Raw genomic sequence first — 19,417 nt, forward strand, 5'->3', positions numbered from 1 at the left:
GACACGGATTCCAGCCTGATGAGGTTACCGTGAGGGATAGCACGACAGGTTGTGCAAAGTTCCTACGTGCCTGGCACGTCACATCACGGGAGCTCAACAGGTGGTCAGACTTATTGATAACAGATAGATCAAGGTGGTGGTACTTCCCAGATGTCGGTCAAGTGTGAGAGTCACTAAGGCTACAGGAGTTCAGAGCTGCACGAAGTTCACCAGGGCGGCTCCGTGGAGAAGTGGGACTTAACTGAGCTGTCAGTTTCAATGACAGAACCCCCCGCTGAGTCTGAAGCTCAGATTAAAATGAATACTTCAGTAGAAGTGTGCCCCAAATATTGTCTGGGTCTTACTCCGACTGAAACAGTATTCACTGTTTATCTGAAATTCAGATTTAACTGGGGATGCCCTATTTTCATTTGCTAAATCCGGAAAGCCTGAACGTGAAGAGAGGGCGGCTTGCATGGCCGGGAGGCAGGGGAGGAGGAGGAGGGGATCTGCCAGGCCGAGGGGGGAACAGGGACAGGCAAGCAGGCTGACACTGCCTTATTCTTCACATTGTCACAGTTGAGGGAACCGAGACCCAGGACCGCTGCTGCCTCATGTTTAAACCCCCAGCCTTCCTGGCTTCCAGGCACCGCGTCTCCCTGGGGCAGCAGGGAAACCAAGGAAAAGGACACGAACGCCACCTTCACGTGCAACCCACGCGGGGCGGGCCCTGTCCCGGGAATTCTGCTCCAACACAGCCTCTCGGCCGGCCGCCGACCATCATCAGCTGTTGTTGTTGGGGTTGTTTCTTTCCGAGAGTTGACCGCCACACCTAGCCTGCCACACTGCCACTCCCTCTAACGCTTGCGCCGAACCAGGCTGCGTCTGGGGCACTCACGTGAATCGAATGTTCCTTCCCTGCTCGGTGTGGGGCTCCGCCCTATCTGACCCCGCGACCAGCACAAAGAAGAGGGCGCGGGTGCGGAGAGAAACGCCCTTCATCCGTCAGGTGCCACGGAAGGTCATGACGAAGATCTACCACAGGTCACCTTGCCCCCCACAAATGCTGTCCCCAAGGGGTTTCCACATGAGCTAGACATTGTGTTTCAGAACTACAATCAAACAAAACCAGATGGTCTTCAAACTATACCTTGAACTCCACTAATTCTAAATTCAGCACAATTACATCTATATTCCATCGAGGCAGGGCTCGAGGACAATGAAATTTAAAAATATATCTTAAAGTGTGATGGCTGTTACCAAATTAGGTCTGCCCAGTAATCCCGTTAAGAAAAAAAAAAACAGTTTAGGGGCGCCTGGGTGGCTCGGTTGAGCATCGGACTTCGGCCCAGGTCATGATCTCCCAGTTCGTGGGTTCGAGCCCCGCGTCGGGCTCTGTGCTGACCGCTGGGAGCCCAGAGCCTGCTTCGGATTCTGTGTCTCCCTCTCTCTGCCCCTCCCCCCAGTCACACTGTGTCTGTCTCTCTCAAAAATAAATAAACATTAAAAAAACTAGAAAGAAAACATTAAAGTATAGCAAAACTGGGGCCCCTGGGTGGCTCTGTCGGTTAAGCCTCCAACTTCGGCTCAGGTCATGACCTCGTAGCTTATGAGTTCGAGCCCCGCGTCGGGCTCTGTGGGGACAGCTCAGAGCCTGGAGCCTGCTTCCGATTCTGTGTCTCCCTCTCTGCCCCTCCCCTGCTCGTGCTCTGTCTCTCTCTCTCTCTCAAAAGTAAATAAAACATTAAAAAAAATTTTTTTAAAGAAAAAAACAGTTTAATTCAACAGATATGAACCAAGAGCCCTCTCTGGGCACGGAGCTGAAAGGGAGGCACCGCTAAGACCCAGCTCTGGTCCCCACAGGGCATGTGACGGCAACAGACACAAATTCAGTTGAATTTCAGAAGGGAAAGGACACAGTGAACTTTGCTAAAGACGAAATGTCGGGGCCCCTGGGTGGTTCTGTCGGTTGAGTGTCCGACTTTGGCTCAGGTCATGATCTCACGGTTTGTGAGTTCGAGCCCCGCATCGGGCTCTCTGGCTTCAGATCCTCCGTCCCCCTCTCTCTACCCACCTCCTCCAACCGGCTCCCTCTCGAAAATAAACACTTAAAAAAAAAAAAAAAAAAAAAAGGAAAAATGTCAAGGGGGCCCAGCGGAGGGAGTCCTTCATGCACAACGTGGGGAGGTGGTGCTGAGCCACCGGGAGGTCTCAGTTTGACGGTGGCCCAGGCAGAGAGAGAGACTGAGAGAGGGAAGTGTCAGCAAAGGTGGAAAGGAGCCATGACGCAGGAGGGTCATCCCAATCATCATCTAACTTATCAAATGTACACGCAGTATCCTAATTATTACGTGTTGTCAAATATTATCACGCCCGCTCGCTTCAGAAGTAAAAATCACACACCTGCATTATGACCCCTACGGGCCTTTAACTGATGATTTATAAGTACGGTGGCTTTTACAAAGATGCTAATTTCCCAGACTAAACCACCCTCCCAAGTCCCGAGGCCCTTCCCGCACATTCCAGCCCTGGGAACACATGCCGGGCCAACAACGGGCTCCTTCTCTGGCGGCCGGAGTCGGCCGGCCCCTCCGCATCACTGCCTCTAAACTCCCTCGTTAACCCGCGCTCCGGGCCACACAGGCACACGGGTTACCAGCTCCCCATACGCAGCGCCAGACAGGAAACGCATTTGGAGGATTTTAAACAATTTTAAAATGTGCCTTCAAATTTTACAACTTGCTTTACTCGCCCGAGGGAGGAACCAAGCCCTTTATATAAATATCACCCAAACAGGCCCCCTCTTTATCCCACCCAGCTCGGGGCTCTGGGCTTTTCGGTGTGAGGCGTGGGGTGAGTTTGGGAGGTTTTGTTTATTTTGATTTTTTTTTTTTTTTTTCATTTCATCTGTGTCTTCTGCGGTCACTGGCCTTCTCAGTCGTGTTTACTTTATAGGTGCTCCGGTAGCCACACACACAGCCCAGGACAGACCCTGCACGGCCCGGGCGGCCTGTGTGGGGAAACACCCAGGGAAAGAGCCTCCCGACCAGGCGGCCAGCGGTCCCCAGGGTCGGGGCGGCTGCGCAACAGAGGAAGGGCCCCTGTCCTCCTAGTGGCGACCGGGGGGTGGGGGGTGGGGGTGGGGAGCCACCCAGAGTGAGCCGGGTGAGAAGGGCCCCTCCTGGGCAACCAGCCTCCCACCCGGTGCCCTCACCCGCGGGGGCCCAGGGCCATTTCACTCGCAGCCCTGTCACTGGCTCACAAACTGGGGTGTCCAGTCAACCTGTCGTTATTCCTTGTATTTTGGGTTTTTTGTTTGTTTCTTTGTTTTTTGTTTTTTATTCTTTTTTTTTTTATTCCTTGTATTTTGTATCACCTTTGGCAAAGCACGACTTACGCACAATAACATTCACACGTGTTCAGGATCCAGGTTGCCGGCTGGACTTTCGACATCCTCCAGGCGACCAGCACCCCGTCCGGATAAACAACACTTCAGTCTCCCAAGAGAGCGGCTCCTGCCCCTTCCAGTCAGACCCCCATCCGCGCCCCCCTCTCCCAGTCAACCGCTCGCCCGCTTCTGGTCACTGTGATTAGATGTGCCTGCTCTGGAAACGGCAGCCCCCGGTTGGGGTCAGAGGCTGTTCTCTCCCGGCGCCCGCCTTCTCCAGTCCTACAGAGAAGCCAGGCGCGTCTCCTGGCGTGCAGGGATTTGCTGCTGCGGTCTACATGCGGAGAGTCCCGCGTGGGAGCCGGGGGAGAGGCGGCTGGGACAGAGGGAGGTCTCAGGTGTGTCCTCGGCCTCCTCAATGGCAGGGACAGAAGGCAGATCAGGGGCTGACCAGGGCCTCGGTTCCGAGTCTGGGTCCTCGGTGACTGAGTGTAGCCCAGAGTTGGAGAGGTGCCTTGTCCCTAACCTGCGCCAGGGACCCAGCCCCACCTGGGGCTGCTCAGCCCTCCTCCCCCTCTGCCTGCCCGATGATGCCCTTGGCCGCTCGCGCCCAGGGCAGGGTGGTTCTCAAGCTGGGCCCAAGCTTTCTGCCAAGAGAACCCTTCCTGGGAGCCCACTGGCTGAGTGTGTGCCAAGGAGGAAAACCACCCAGCAGCGGGAAGGCACACCTCACAGGACACTCCCTGCTCCCCCAGGGCTCGGCGGCAAAGCCCGCGTCCTCAGACAGGACTGGACATCCTGCGACACAAAACGTGGCGGGTCTGCCCTTGGTCCGGCCCCGGGAACAGCGCAAAGGAAACCTGGGATCGCCAGCACTCCGAACTGGGACGCACGGGACGCCCGGCAGAGGCGGTGGGGGTGGGGGGTGGACAGGGAGGTCCCTGCCGCCCACCTTCCCCCAGCCCAACAGCAGTGGCCAGCTGGGACAGGTGATGAGGAGCCCCGTCTGAGGGGGACCTTACGGGGGGGCTGGGGGGCCACGTCAGGAGGCAGGAGCGGCAGCCACGTGGACTGGACTTCGTCACTGTCACTGGGGGCCTTTGCAGTAAAGTCACAGTTGCCACAGTAACAGCTGGTCTGGTCCTGAGGTCTCTTCACGAGCCAGGTTCTCCGGCTTTCCACGCGCTCTGTTTTCTCGGTACATCATCTCACGTAACCCTCGCCATGACCCTTTGGTATTTCATAAATGAGGAAACCGAGGCACAGATGTGATGCGCCCAGGGTCACATCCTAGGGAGTGACCTAGTGCAGTCACAGAACTGGGACCCCAGCTTGCCGTCTGCCTCCGAAGCCCAAGCTCTCAGCCCAGGTGAGGCCCGGAGAAGCAGGTGGCCAGGGGACAGGTGCCCCCGGCCACTCCCTCCCACACTCTTCCCCTCCCCCCCTCCTCTGAAACACAGCCGTGCCCCTCACCAACCTGGACTCCCACCCTCTGTCTTGAAAGCTATCCCCACATGTTCCTCCTGGGGCCTCCTTCCTCAGTTCCCCCTATGCATCTCCAGGCTCCCTGAATGGGGGGTGGGGGGCCCACTGGTTCTCTCCTCTTTATCTACAACTGGGCCCACGTTTCTCCATCTGGAAACAGTCCCTCCCTGCACTCTGAAAGCCTCGCACCCACCGAGCTCTCCTAACGGACACCCGCTTGCCTGCCCCGCTTCTATCCTGTGCTGCTCCCAAGGGCAGAAGCCCAGCTTTCCTGTAGGACTGCTCACCCCCAGCCCACCTCCAGGTCCGGAGTGATCCAGTGTCCTGAGCCTCACCCAGCACGGCAGTGCCCAGGCACAGGGATGGCTTTGGGAATGGGCAGGTGGCCCACAGCAGGACACGGGAATCGTTCTTGGCTCTTGCTTGAACGGCGGAGGGTTCCTCTGGGACGACTAAGGTCCTAGGAAGCCAGCCCAAAGCCGGCAATTTGCCTCCCTGGTCCCCTCCTTCCTGGATGCCCGCCTGGCTCCCCCTCCCCGCAGGCACTGCTTGCAAGGCGGCTTTGCCTTCTGCCCGATGGGCTCCAGGGCCTCCAACCGCGTTCCTGGCCCCACCTCCAGGCTGCTATCTCAGAGCCCTGCCCAAGCCGGGCCCTGAACGTGCAACTTCTCAACCTTTCCCCAAGCACTTCACAGCTGACCTGTTCAAGGAGAGCTCCCCTGCAGGCCAGCCTCTGGCTTCCACAATAGAAACGGACTCCAGGCCGCTGAAAACCGAAAAGGTTTATTTTGGAAGGAAATTCAGTAGTTCATACAATGGATGGAGAGGCCGGGAACATGCCTTGGGTGACAGGCAGGGACCAGGGTACGAGGGGCAGCCGGAGACACGGCCAAGACCACAGGAACAGCCTAGCAGGAAGCCAGTCCTCTAGTCCCCACATCCCGAGTCCCTCCTTGGCATCAGGGGCCCCAGGTGGAGCGCCTGCCTGACTGAGCCCAGCGGGAAGGCCTGGGAGAGGGAGCCAGCGGGCTTCTCCACAGCTCTGCCTCCTGCCTGGGCCCCCAACGCTGACCGGACAGCCCCACCCTCCCTCCACATCCTAACAGCCACTGTATCCCACACAGATCCTTTCCAGAATGGCCTCGCATCTCTGTGTCCCCAGTGGCCCGCACCTTAGACCAGTATTCATCGACCTTTTCTGGGAGCAGCCACCAGAACGGCCGGACGGGACAGTGGTCACAGCAGGACTCCCAAGCCAACTGCCTCGGTTCAGATTCCGGCTTCACCACCTACTAGCTGTGTGACCTCAGGGGAGTCATTAACTTCTCTGCACTGCCAGCTTTGCCCATCGGTAAAGTGAGGTCGCTACAGCTACCCGCCCCATATGGTGCTCGTGAAGATGATGCACATTAATGCGCACAATGAGCTTCAAAGGAGCCCGGCACCCAGAAGGTTCTGGATCGTGAGCTGATTATTATTCCTGGGACACCTCGCCCCTCCCCACACTGGAGTCTCCAAACCTTCTCTGGGCTCTGCCTTCCCTCAGCCTATGGCTCCCCAAAGAATACAACCCACCCGCTTGTCTCTGAGGCCCAATCTGAACGTCTGAACATCCCGTCCGCGGCCCATGGGAAGCCAGCCTCCCTGTAAACGACTGCTGTAAAAGGCCCCCTCCGGGATGTCTGTCCCACCTGACTCCTCCCTGACACAGGGACTCACGCCCGAGGGGAGTTTCCCTGCCAGGTCCCACAGCACTTACACACCCGCCTTGCACATCAGCTCTGTACGCTCCTGCCCGCCCTGCACCCAACCGGGCTGTGTGCCCCTCCCCCACCTTTTCTTAGCCAGTCCCTCCTCCTCCGTGAGACCCAGCTCCCCCAGGACCCGCAACTAGTGAAGGTGATGATGTCCAGCCCATGGGGGAGGGGGGGCGGTGAGAGGCCTGGAGGGGAAGAGCAGGCTTGGAGGCACAGACCCCCCAAGTCCTTCCTGGCACACCCACAGCTCAGGGAAGAGCGGTCTGTCCCATCCCTCAGGGCATGGAATGCCCTTGCCCACCATTCCTACCTGGGGACTCCCCCCACTCGTCTGCACCCCATGAACCTCAGGGCTCTGGGCAGCCGTGCTCCTGAGGAGTCCACCAAGGACTGCCCCGTAGGACCAGTGCCTGTGTTCCTGGGGCCCCCCAGCACCTGTACCGGGGCTCAGAGAGGTTAAAGAGTGTTCTCGTTTCTAAAGCTGGGGCGCCCCGTCTCTCCTGCTCTGTCCTGCTCGCAGGTCATTACCGGCCTCCCCGGAAGTGCCTGGCACACAAACCAGCCTCCGGAAATGTGGGTGGTGTGGGAGGTAAGCTGTACTGCAGGGACCGGCCAGGGTGGGCTGAGCCCTGGAGCTCTGTGTCTCCTCGGCCTGTCCCACAAGCCCCCTGGGGTCCCCTCTCCTCCCCCCCCCCACCGCCCCCGCCCAGGGGCTTTGGTGCCAAGGAGCTCCCCTCTCCACCCCTTCCGTCCACTTGCCTCCGTTGGCCCACAGCAAATCGGCACTGGGTGCCAAGGCCCTTCCTTCACAGCCGGGGCAGGCAGGCAGCGAGGTGCGGAAGGGAGGAGGCAGCCACACACGGCGTGCCCATGTGAGCTCTGATTCCGTCCCCTCTCCCCGCCCGGGTTTCCTCGCCTGGTCAGTGGGGGCCCAATTCCTGCCTGTGCCTACCTCACAACGTGAGGAGTCTGTAAAGATGAAATGGCACGTGATAAAATACGCAGCCGAACACACTGGAAGGTCGTAAAATGTTACACAAACGCAAGGGGTTCCGAGCTGGCCGTAACACGGGCATTAAACCGCAGCCTCACAAAGACATTCGCCATAAAACCTGCCGAGCTGTGGGGAAGGGGCCGGCTGGGCCCGCTCCCGAGGGCGCTGTCACCTCTGTGCTTCTCCACGTTTTCTGCGCTGATCCTCTAGTCCTTCTGCAATCAGAAAAAAAAGTGTGTAAAAGGAACACTTTTGAGATAAAAGCACCTAAGGTCCTGCCCTTGTACCAACTATGTCACGGTGAAAGCTTCCGGCCAGCAGTGGAAAGGAGGTTGATGGGCCTGTCCGGCGAATGCTCTCCTGCGACCTGCACGGGCCTGTCCACGCTGGGGGCCCCGAGGCTGGGGAGCTGGGAGCAGGGACCTCCCCCCACCCCCACCGACTGGGTTCCAGGACACAGAGGGGGGGCCCCACAGGAGCGGCCCAGAGGGTCGTGGCTTCATGCCGCAGGGCTCAAACTTGAGCTGAGAGGAAGTGAGAACAGAGCTCATTAGAGACAGAGAGAGTAGACAGGAACAGAGCATCCAGGAGACACGGGAAGGAGAGGAGAGTGAGTCTCACCTTGGCCTGGGGTCTGGGGGAGTCGGTGGTCTTGGAAACCGTGATCCTGCCCATCACTCCTTAGGCGCTGACTGCTGTGCTGGAAGAGGTCACTGACCCCTTGACCTTCACCGGAGGATATGCGCTCTTCCCGGAGGCGCATGTAAGGTGTGGGGGAGGGTCCTAGCAAGAGCAGAGGCAGTTTTGGTGGGGCCCTTTCGCTTCCGTCTCAGAGGGACTCCTAGCCCTACATCCAGCAGTCTCTTCTTCCCTGCCTAGACACTCGAGGCTCACCACGATGTCCCAAAGCACCCCACCCCTCCCGAGCTCCAGACCACCCCCCTCTGGCTGCCCTCTGGGACCCTCCCGTGGAAGTCCCAGAGTGGGCACGGGGCTCTGTTCGGTGCCCACCCCTCCCCCAGGCTAACAGGTTTCTACTGGGAGCAGAGTAGGCCCCATGTGGGGGAGGTGGGCCCCAGCCCCAGACAGAGCGTCCCTTCCCCTCCCTGGAAGGTGTAGGTCGGGGCCCTGAACACTGAGCCAGTTTTTTCCCCTGAGGCTAATCGGTCTAGGAAGTTGCTAGAAAAGATTTCCTTACCAGATAAAAAGAGGCCTTTAAAAGGAGAAGACCTCACACCCCCACCCCTCCCACCGCGGGCATGTAGCTCTGTGGCCGAGGCCACCACCTTGTGACCAGGGTGCTGAGGGTGGCAAAGTGGACAAGCAGAGGGCACTGGCTCCATGACCACACGGATGAGCGGCCATCCAGCTTCCAGAGCGCTCTGTGCTTCGGGAAACATAAACCTCCTGTTTAAACCGGTACTTGGTTTGCCCCCCAGGTCTGTTCCTGTCCTGCATTCCCTACGCAGAAGCGGCGTTTCTGCCCCCCCCCACCCCCAGCCTCCTCCCTGCCCGTGCCTGGGGCTCGGCTCTCCTCCAGCAACGTCTAACCCGTCCCCCGGCCCCGCACACTCCCACGGGAGCTAGCCACCCCCCCCCCAGCTCCCCCTCCTTGACCCACATTCTAAAATACAAATCCTAGTGCTCTATTCAAGTATCAGTGAGCCACAGAACGATGTCAAAATCCCAAGCCTGGACTCAATGACCTTGGCAACGTGGCCCCCAAACCACCTCCTGCTCTCACCTCCTGTCACACCCCCCAGACCCATTCTGTACTTGTAGCTCCCTCGGAGTGCTCCTGCACAGCCTCCCACCCCTCTGCCTGCTCCCTCCTCTCTCAATGTGGATGCCTACTCACCTTCCAAAACCCATTTCAAGTATCCCCTCCTCTGTGAAGGCCCCCTCATCCCAAGTAAACATTCCTTCCTCGCTGAGCCCACAGCCTGTTGTCTCTTATGCCTCTATTATAACTCTTATCTTATATTCTAATTCCGTATTTGCCCAGAGACTAGATTACTTTAGGGCAAGGCTATACCTCAGAGTCCCCAGGGCCTCCCAGGACAGTGACAGGAGTGATTAGTCAGTTTTTGGTGCAAGAGGCACCTGTACACAATGCCTCCTGGTGTTTCTGCTTTCTGTGCAGAAGCCAGGATCCCATCCTTCTTAGCACTGCCCAGGCCCCGACTACCTCCTACGCCCCGTCCTGCCCCACCTCCTCTTCCCCGAGGGGACTCCCAGGGGAAGAATTCCACCTTCTCTCTGAGCCTGGCCCCCCTCTGGAGTTGGAAAATCCCCAGGGGACACATCCACCAGGTTCTGGCCACCTGCGCCCTCAGGGAGAGGACTGGACCAGTGGTCAGAAGAATCTGGCTTCCATGCGGCAGCATGAAAATTCTCCAAAATCGAAGGGAGCAGAGGTCGAGTTCATCTACCATGTGAGCCCCTCGCCTACTGTCCTGCACGAAGCCCCCAGCCCTAAACCAGGGCCCAGACCAGAGCGGGCGCTCCATACATGCTTGCTGACTGAAAGTCAATGTCAGGGTTGTTTGTAAGTTCCCAGAAGCAATCAGCCTTGCTTAGCAACTGAGGAGTGCTTGAGTGTGTGCGTGTGGATGCTGTTATTTATTTCTGCATCTCTGCATTCTGAGAGACACTTACGCTGCCATTAAAAATGCTGTTTACAAAGAGTATAAGATGGAAGTTAAAAGGCAAAAAGAAGGACACAGCAGAAATGAGTCATACTTATCACACTGTCTAACAGCAAGCAAACAAAACCTCAAGCAAAAGGCTGGCAGGCAAGGGACAAAGGTGTCAGCCCAGGGGCGGCTGGCAGGCCCCACCCCTCTGTACTCCTGTTCTCTACTTTCCCACTTTTGAAAAACTGCTCACGTCACTAATAAAGTGGGAAATATACGCTGTATTCTCCAAAAGAACACAGAGCAGAGGCTGCTCTGGGCCCAGGACTTACCAGGGAATCCCCTCCCACCTCACCCCATTGCCCAGAGATGCCCTCAGGGGCTGCTGGGGTTAGACAGTGCCCCAGGACACTGGCCCTGGCCTTCCCCACCTCCAACCACAGGGCGCTGGGCGAGGGAGTGGCAATCACTCTCTGCCTGGTCCAGACGGGGAGACTGGCGCCCGCAGGAGGGCAGCGCCCCGTCTCCCACAGGCCGGGCTCTCCTAGGGCACTCGGAAGGCTAACCCTGTCCCTCGGGAATTCCCACAAAGGACTCACTAGGGGAATTTCCCAGACAGACAGACAGCCAGCCACCTCAGACAGCTCCCGCCACTGAGCCCAGATGTTTGCCTGGGGGTGGCAGTGCCGAGAGCCAACACAGACGCATAAGTCAGCGGTGAGAGGTAGTCCAAAGCAGGAGCCCAGAGGAGCGCCGCCTGGGCAGACTGGGGCTGGGACGGGGAGGGGACCGGAGGAAGCCGAGTCTCAGAGCGGAAGTGCCCGGTGTGGTCTGCGTCTGGATCGCACAGTGCCTGCAGCCCCCCTCTCGGTCCAGCAGGCGTCGCGGCGGCTCTAGGGGTGGCGGGGCGGGCGAGGGGCACGGCGCGGCGGGACTGCCGCCTGGGCCACAGCACCTACAGCAAACTAGCCAGCCTGTACGAACGGTGGCTCGTCTGTATCCCCTACTGGTCCAGGAGCTTCCCGAGAGCAGGGGTTCTGTCTTAGCCCCACCGTCACCCTCGGTGCCCATAACAACGCCCGGCCCCTGAGCGCCCCTCCAGGTCTGACAAGCGACCCCCGACGCACAATACATGGATCGAACAGTGCAGGGACCACAACCTGGAGTGGGAATGTTGGGGACAGCGCCGAGCCGGGAAGGCCCCCCGCCCTTCTCCAGCCGGCTCGCCCCCGCCCCGCCCCAGCCCTAGACGCGCGCAGAGCGCGAACGGACGTGGCCCCGCCGGGCTGGGCTGAGCTCGCCCGAACCTGCCCGGCCGGGCGGCGCGGCGCAGGGACCCCACACGTTCCCGGCCCGGCCCCGGCGGTGAGCAACCTGGGCCACCGTCTCTGCAGAGCCGCCGCCCCTCCCCCTCCCCGGGCTGCTTTTCAGAGCCGGGAGTCCGCAGAAGGGCCGCATCTCCCGTGGCGGGGACTCCCCTCTCTCCGCACACACGTAGTGACTGTGTGCCACGTGTGCCGGGTGCCCGGCGAGGCGCTGCCGACGCCGCGGGGGACTGGCAAAGCCCGCGCTCGCGCAGCTTCGGTGCTCGGGGGCACCGGGCAGGGGCCGGCTGCCCTCGCCGGGGGCACGCGGGAGGCCCACACCCAGGGCTCCTCCCAGGGGTCCTCCCAGGTGAGCCAAGCGCGCCGGAGGCGCCGCCGGGGGGGCCGGCGGGCGGGCGGGCGGGTGGACTTCGGCCCCGCAGCAGCGACGCGCTGCACGTCTGCAGCCGCGGGGCTGGGCCGCCGCCCGGGGCGGGGGCGGGGCGTACGCAGAGCCACGCGGCTACGCTCGCGAAGTGTTTACGGTCCGCGCGGGGGGTCTCGCCTCCCGCCGCCTGCGGCCGTCGGGGCGGGGGAGCGGGGTGGGGGGTGGGAGGAGGAGGCGGGCCCGGCTCTCCCCGCCCCAGGCTCCTCCCCGGCGGGGCCAGCGCCGGACTGGCCGCGGCGTCCCGGCCCCGCGTAATTACAGGCGCTGTCGCCAGGCCCGGCCGTAAAAGAAGAGGCTGAAACGGCCTCGGAACCCCGGAGCTGCGTCCGAGCCGGCCGGGAGCCGGCTTCCCGCGACGCGCGGCGGCGGGGACGGGCCGGCCGGGGAGGCGCACACGCTCGCAACGCCAGCCGCGCGCGCACACAGCCCCGCAGTCACACGCGGGAGCCGCCAAAGGCGCGCAGGCACGCAGCGTCGGGCCCCCCGCCCCGGACGCGCACTCGAGCCTCAGCAAACACCTGCCCGCCCTGGCGCCAGCCCTGCTCCGGCCGGCGGCAGATCCCGGCGGGGACAAGGGCCCCGGGGGGCCGAGTCCGGCGGGGCCGGGCGCCGGGCGAGGGGGAGGGGCCCGCCGTGCAAGCCCCCGCCCCTCCCCACGGCCGCCTCTCTTCACACGCGGTTCACTAACATTTGCACACTCACGCCGGAGCTGCACACACGGCTGCGGAGCTACCCACAGATGCCTTCACACTCGCGCGCCATCACACGTATTGACGCGTGCCAGATGCACATGCGGGCTTGCGGTTTGTCACACTTTGGGAATGCCCACATTCTCACAGTCCGTATCCAAAGCCCGTTCGCACGGCACACACGTGTGTTGGCGCACACGCGCGCGCGCGCACTCACGAACACGTCAGTAGTGCCCTTTGGCCAACTAGAAACAAGAGAGGGCGCCCCTGGGACCCAGGAGCCCGGGTGTCCCTCCCTGTCACTGGCGGAGATGGGCAGGGGCGCCCTTGGCCCCAGCCGCACACGTTACACACCCGATCACACAGGGTCGCACTTTATTCCCGGCATCCAGGCGATGACACCATCTCGCGAACAAAGACAACATTGACAAACCCAACAAAAACAAACAGCCGCGTGTGTAGGGAGGAGCAGCCGAGCGCGGAGTCCGGGAAAGGCGGGTGGGAGGGGAGTGGGATCGCGCGCGCCCGAGCCTGGGTGTGCTGGGCTCGGGGAAGGCGCGGGTCCTGTCCGCGACCTCGCGCCCCGCAGGACCCGCGCGCGGCGCAGCCCGACAGGGTCCCGCGCCGCGCGCTCGCAGTCCTGCACGTGCCGTGGGAGCCCTTCTCCCGCGCGCCACCGAGCGCCCCGCACGGCCCGCGGGCCCGCACGCACACCCACAGGCGAGCGGACTCGCGGCACACGGCACCTTCGTGGCGGCCGAGGCGCGAGTCCCGCTCCGCTCCCCTGCCCTCCCTCCCCTCCCTCCCCTCCCCTCCTCCACCTCCCAGCCCCCAAGCCCCGGGGCAGCCGCGCGCCGGGCGGGGCGGGGCGGGGGCGGGGGCGGGGCGGGGCGGGGTGGCGGGCGGCGCCGGCCCAAAAGGCGGAGTCGCCGGGCGGAGGGGCCAGAGCTGTGCGCGGTGCCGACTGCGCCGCCGAGACAGCCCGCGGGAACCCGGACCCCGAGGAGCCCCTCGTCCTTGCCCGGCCTGGCCAGGCCCCCCGCTATGGAGTTCCTCTGGGCCCCGCTCTTGGGCCTGTGCTGCAGTCTGGCCGCTGCTGACCGCCACACCGTCTTCTGGAACAGTTCAAACCCCAAGTAAGCCCCGAGTCTCCGCCCGGCAGCCCGGGCGCCCGGCTGGCACTGCCCACCCCCACCCCCACCGTGGCCCGGTTAACTGTCCCGGCCAGTCCCTGACCTGAGTCTTGGGGCCGTGACCAGAGGCGGGAGGGATCCCGTGGAGTTTCTTCCCCTCGCTTCTCCCCGGTAACTGGGACATAACTAGGAGTACCCCAGCCCTGGGCAGGAGCCTGCCTGCCAGTTACTTGCACTGGGTTCTCTCTGCCCTTCCTTTCCACCCCCCTGGCCCCCTGTTAACTCTGAAGTGAGGGACCCTTGCTGAACACTTCCTGCCTCCAGCCTGGACCACCCTCCCTGGCGCCGACGGCTCTCGTTCTAGGCCCTTCCACGGCAAAAGCCTCTGTGCCTCTTGTCGCTTGGACGTCTGCCCACACAGATAGGTGCCTGATGTGACATGGGGAGTAAGCAGAATGTTCACTGTGATCCTGGAAGGACCCCTCAGGAGGGGCCTGGCCTTCTGGCTTCAAGCTTGTGCACTCCGTATTTAGGATGACCCTGGAAAGCTCCCCTCCACACACAAGGGATCCTTTGAGGTGGCGTGAGTGGGGCGCATGCCTTGTGTAGTAGGCTGAGGGAGTCACCTGTTTATGAGATTAAGAGATGGGAGGAGGCAGGTCATGGGAAAGGTTCAGAAGGAATGGAAGGGGTTAAAAGGGTTACTTGGGGCTCTGGGCAGGAAGGAGTTAACTCATCCTGGGCAGGTTTAGGGCTAGGAGGCAAATGGCCCTGGGAGGGAGAAGCCCTATTGGACCCTTTGTTCTTGCCCTTGAGTTTTCTGAAGTTACGGGAACAATATTTGTGGGAAAACACCAGAGGTGGGTAGGGCGGAGCAGGGGGAGGAGGGCTGGGCAGCTCCGGTCAGGATAAACGCTCAGCTTGGCCACCCCCAGCCCTTGCATGCCCGCCCCCCACTCCGCTTGAGAAACCCGTGGTGCCAGCTTCCTCTGACCCTGTGGCAGTGCTGCCTGGTGGGGGGTCTGGAGGCTGTGGCTTGTGGGGCAGGAGGGAACTGCCAGCTGCTGCCAAGCCCAGGAGGCAATGCCCTCTTGCCCTTCGGCATCAGGGGCAGCCCTAATGTCGGCCCTCCCCACCCGCTGCTGCTCCCACCTGCCTGCTCTGTACTTCCTTGACCCAGTCTCGCCCTAGTGGGAGAGAGCAAAGTCCCTGTTTATGCCCATGCCAGGTGTTGGCTGAAGGAGGAGGAGGGGACAGGAAGCCATGAGTTGGGAGGGGGGGACCCTGGCCTTTTCCGTTCCCAAGCTCCCAGGTTTCCTCTCTTTCAGGAAGGAGCCTCTTCCTTGCCCCCCCTCCCCGCCTTCCCTGACGCCGCTTGCCCCCCTTTCCCAGACGGAGAGCCAGAGTCGAAGGAGTGCTAAGTGGAACAGATTGGACCCCCAGGAGGGGAATAATGGGTGTCCCCACCAAGCACAGCTTCTGCCCTGTCCATCTGGCCACACACACACACACACACACACACACACACATACACCCTCCCATACCCAGGACTAAAGAGAAACCAGCCAGAGTGGAGTGCACAGGGGCCGAGCCAGGCCCGGCTGGCAGGCACAGACGAGGTGGCCCTGAGCTGGGTGGGTGTGGGGCTGGCTTGGGTGACTCAGGGCGGTGGGCCGGAGCGGGATCTCCAGGCCCCGGGCGGGAGGGCGGGGCTGCTGCGAGCCGGGCGCTGGGCTCCTGGGCGCTGGAGGGGCCGGCGCCGGCTTCCCGGGCCTGGAGGACTGTGCCCGGGGCAAGCCCTGGCCCTGAGGTCCTGGGGGCCGGCCGCCTCTGACCGGGTAGATTTTCACAGGTTCTCAGGAGTGCTGGGGCGGGTGGCGGAGGTGGAAGAGGAATGAGTCAGTGCCCGTCACGGGAATGGGGGAAAGACGCCAGGCCCAGAGCTGAAATACCTGTTCTGAAATGGCTTCTATGTTTATCTCTCCAGAGAGGAATTTTAAAAGCCTCTCCCTCACTGGCGCTCTCCTCCTCCCCCTCCCCGGTGGGGGAGGGGCCCGGGTGCTCACCGCCCCCAGGCCGGGCCTCCGAGGGCGCCCGCCGACCGGGCAGGGGGTGCCACCCCCACCCCCACCCCGACCAGGCCGCTCGGCCGAGCTCTTGCCCCTCCCCCACCCGTGCCGGGGCCCGGGTTTGAAGCGGGTTGGCGGCCGGCCGCGCCGGGGGAATCCGGAGGGGCCGACCGGCTCGGGGAGGGGAGGGGGGGGGCGGGTGGGAGGACCCCGCCCCGCGGCGCCTGGAGCCAGGTGTCTGGGGCCGGAGGGCGGAGCCGGGCCGGAGCCGCAGGGGCCCCGGGGAGGGCGCTGGCCGCACCTGGGGCGGCCTCCGCCGGGCCGAGAGCTCCAGCGTTTCTGGAGCTCCTTCCGCGGAGGTGCGAGCGTGGCTTTGGCGATGGACGGGGAGGCCTGGGATGCTTTGGGAGGAGCGGACAAGGAGGCGCTAGAGTGGCGGATCCGGGAGTGTGTGCCGGCCTGGTGTGCCGGGGGCGGAAGTGAAGCCGACGAGTGTGAACGCGCCCCGGGGGCACGGGCGAGGGCGCGGGCGGCCCCGCCGCAGCTGTGCTGGGGCTGAGCGCGGCTCTCCGGATGGGAGGGCGTCGCGGGCTGGGTCCCAGGCGGGGATGGAGAAGAGCAGCCGGGAGCACAGATTTGGGGAAGTGGTGAGTGAGCTAAGGACACACTCAGAAGCCCTTCCTTGGGCAAACCCCCGGGGGTTACGGGAAGTGGTCGGGCACCTGAAGGATGCCAGGCGGATGCAATTTAGAGGACGGACGCAGTGAGGGGGGTGGCACGTTCGAAGATGGTGAGAAGACACTGAAGAGGTCAAGGTCAGAAAATACTGGGAGTTGAGGCTGTTCAGAAATCTCCGTGGGGGGCCAGGTAGACCCTCGCAGGCCCGCGGCTCTGGCCTGGAGCCTGGCCTCTGAGTGACCGTCTGTTGCCTCGCGCTCCGGGAACAGGTTCCGGAGCGAGGACTACACAGTACACGTCCGGCTCAATGACTACCTGGACATCATCTGCCCGCATTACGAGGACGACACTGTGGCGGCCGCCGCCATGGAGCGGTACACCCTGTATCTGGTGGAGCGTGAGCAGTACCAGCTGTGCCAACCCCAGTCCAGGGACCAGGTCCGCTGGCAGTGCAACCAGCCGAGCGCCAGGCACGGCCCGGAGAAGCTGTCGGAGAAGTTCCAGCGCTTCACGCCCTTCACCCTGGGCAAGGAGTTCAAAGAGGGACACAGCTACTACTACATCTGTGAGTCCCCCGGGCGCGCGCACGGGCCACACAGGGACGCAGCAGGTGTGACGCACGTGCTCAGTATGAAGCCACACACGGCCCTTCCGATCCTGAATTGTTTTTAATCCACTCACGTTACACACGTGGTATGAGCTTCTGTGTACTGGGCACTCTGCCTGGCACCACAGGCACAGAGATCAATAAAACACTGCAGGGTCCCTGTAGCCCGGAAGGCTGGAAAGCAACACACATAGGTGAACGGACCGTTAGAACGATGAAGATATGGGCACAGGGGCCTTGGGAAAACGACCTGGGTACCTGCCAGGCTCAGGAGACTCAGAGAAGGGTTCCTGGGGATGAGGACCCAAGAGCTTAGGACAAGCCGAGGAGTTGGCCGGGCACGAGGGGACATGTGCAATGGGTGCAGGACATCTTCAGGGAACGCCATATGGTCGAGTCTGAAGTAGGAGGGACACTGCACGTGGGGAGAGGTGAGCTTGGAGGGGTGGAGGGGACAGGGCACACACCACATGTCACGGCGGCCTAGGAAGTGCTAAGGAGTTTGGACTCTGCCGAAGGCGCTGGAGAGGCGCTGGTGGATTCAGGAGTTAGAAAATCAGCTGTGTGTAGAATGGATCCGGGCCTCGCCTTGTCACTGGGGCCTGGACAGGGAGAATATCAGGCAGGGGAGCATATCGTGAAGGCCTCGGCCAACTCCAGGCTGGGAGCGGTGAGGGAAAGGCCGTGCTCCTTTTAGCACTGCCTCCAAAGCCAAGGGTCATCCCAGACAATGGGAGGTTGAGCAGGAAGCAGGAAGCAGGAAGCAGAAAGCGGGCAAAGGAAGGAAGGTGGGAATGAAAGATGAGTGGGAAGCGAGGGGCTCGAATGAGCGGGGCCGGGGAAAAAAGAGGTGGAGAAGTTTGCACTTGTGATTTCTTCCAACAGAGGTTCCTCCCTTAACACTCTGTGGGTTTATCTTGCAGCCAAACCCATCCACCACCAGGAAGACCAGTGCTTGAGGTTGAAGGTGATCGTCAGTGGCAAAATCAGTGAGTGTCAGAGCCCTGTGGGCCTCCTTCCCGCACCTCTTTGCTGATCCTGGGCTAGTGAGCCGGATGGCAGGGAAGTGCCACCAACGGCCCAGCCGGCCGCCGCCCGTGAGCCCCGCCCCCCCACCCCGGCATGGCACCTGACCCACTACCACCCTTGCCTTTCAGCTCCCAGTCCTCAGGCCCATGTCAATCCACAGGAGAAGAGACTTCCAGCAGGTACGCAGCCAGAGAAAATTGGGCCTGGGGCACAGAGGGGGTCTGCTTAAAGAGGTTGGGTACAGGACGTGGCTTCCTTGCCAGGCAGGGGCTGGGGAAACCGTGCTGAGCTGAGGGCCAGAGCCAGCAGTAGGGCCACTCACCTTGGGGGCTTCCGCCCTCTCATCTTGCAGATGACCCAGAGGTACAGGTCCTACACAGCATCGGGCACAGCGCTGCCCCCCGCCTCTTCCCACTTGCCTGGGCTGTGCTGCTTCTGCCGCTCCTGCTGCTGCAAACCCCATGAAGACATAGGCCACACCTGGCCTGAGGATGTAGAACTGGGCCGAGGAGGCAGGATGGGCACCCTCACCTGTTCGGGGACCCCTCCCACGGCCCCAGTCCTCCTGGGAACCATTCCCACCACATGCACAAGCTGCCATCCAGCGGCCTCAAAACGGGTATCAAGAGTTTCAACCCAAAGGGGGTCGGCAAGCCTGGTAGTGCCATCACTGCCTCCACCTCGAGGGATGGACAGGGGAGTGGGGATAGGCCTTCCCCCACCATTTCTGCCCTTGAGCCAAAGGAACAAGCTGTGCAAGATGTGGCCTCTTGAGAAGGCCAAGCTGGAGGGAGCCTGCGGTCATACACATGGACACTGAGCTTGGCAAAGATGCCCCTCCAGAGAGAGCCAGGATGCCCAGAGGCACTGGCTGCAGGAGGAGTGTGAGACAGTTTCATGCCTGGGAACCAGAGAGGGGAGAGGCAGCGCGCTTGGGCTGATCCAGCATCTCCCCAAGACTTCCGGAAGTCTTTGGAGCTGCCGGGGAGAGGGCTGCAGCCAGGCACTGCGTCCCGTCCTCTCCCATCTGAGGGTAGCACTCCGCAGAGCTGTGCCAGCAGGGGGGCTGTGCCAACCTGTGTCTAGAGTTTAGGTGTAGGGGCAGGGCCCACGTGGACAGGATCTGTATATAAACTTGATGTGTGTCTGTGATTTCTACAACTGGACTTTTTTTATACAAATAATAAAACAACGTGTTTATTTGGACATACTTCTCTGCTC

At 61.8% G+C, this 19,417-nt stretch overlaps 1 protein-coding gene and 1 long non-coding RNA gene across 5 annotated transcripts; one reads left to right on the top strand and one right to left on the bottom strand.

The window, feature by feature from the left end:
- Positions 1–7,602: 7,602 nt before the first annotated feature.
- On the bottom strand, positions 7,603–11,442 carry LOC147572185 (uncharacterized). Of its 3 annotated transcripts, none has more exons than XR_015246441.1 (4): positions 10,875–11,442; positions 8,856–8,985; positions 8,225–8,478; positions 7,603–7,818 (listed from the first exon to the last, which is right to left on the bottom strand). It is a non-coding gene; the product is annotated as an uncharacterized LOC147572185 (long non-coding RNA). The 3 variants fall into 3 exon arrangements; XR_015246440.1 differs by having other exon boundaries at positions 8,802–8,985; XR_015246439.1 differs by having other exon boundaries at positions 8,225–8,985.
- Positions 11,443–13,616: 2,174 nt separating this feature from the next.
- On the top strand, positions 13,617–19,402 carry EFNA1 (ephrin A1). Of its 2 annotated transcripts, none has more exons than XM_086694789.1 (5): positions 13,617–13,816; positions 16,830–17,125; positions 18,091–18,156; positions 18,325–18,375; positions 18,549–19,402. In XM_086694789.1, exons 1-5 carry the CDS (start codon positions 13,725–13,727, stop codon positions 18,659–18,661), a joined length of 618 nt encoding a protein of 205 aa, XP_086550915.1. In that variant the 5' UTR covers positions 13,617–13,724; the 3' UTR covers positions 18,662–19,402. The 2 variants fall into 2 exon arrangements, with proteins under 2 accessions (XP_086550915.1, XP_086550916.1); XM_086694790.1 differs by lacking the exon at positions 13,617–13,816 and adding an exon at positions 16,279–16,529.
- Positions 19,403–19,417: the final 15 nt, after the last annotated feature.

Source organism: Puma concolor, chromosome E4 (genome assembly GCF_028749965.1).
Source record: "Puma concolor isolate L17-30 chromosome E4, mPumCon1.1.hap2, whole genome shotgun sequence".
NCBI lineage: Eukaryota > Metazoa > Chordata > Mammalia > Carnivora > Felidae > Puma > Puma concolor.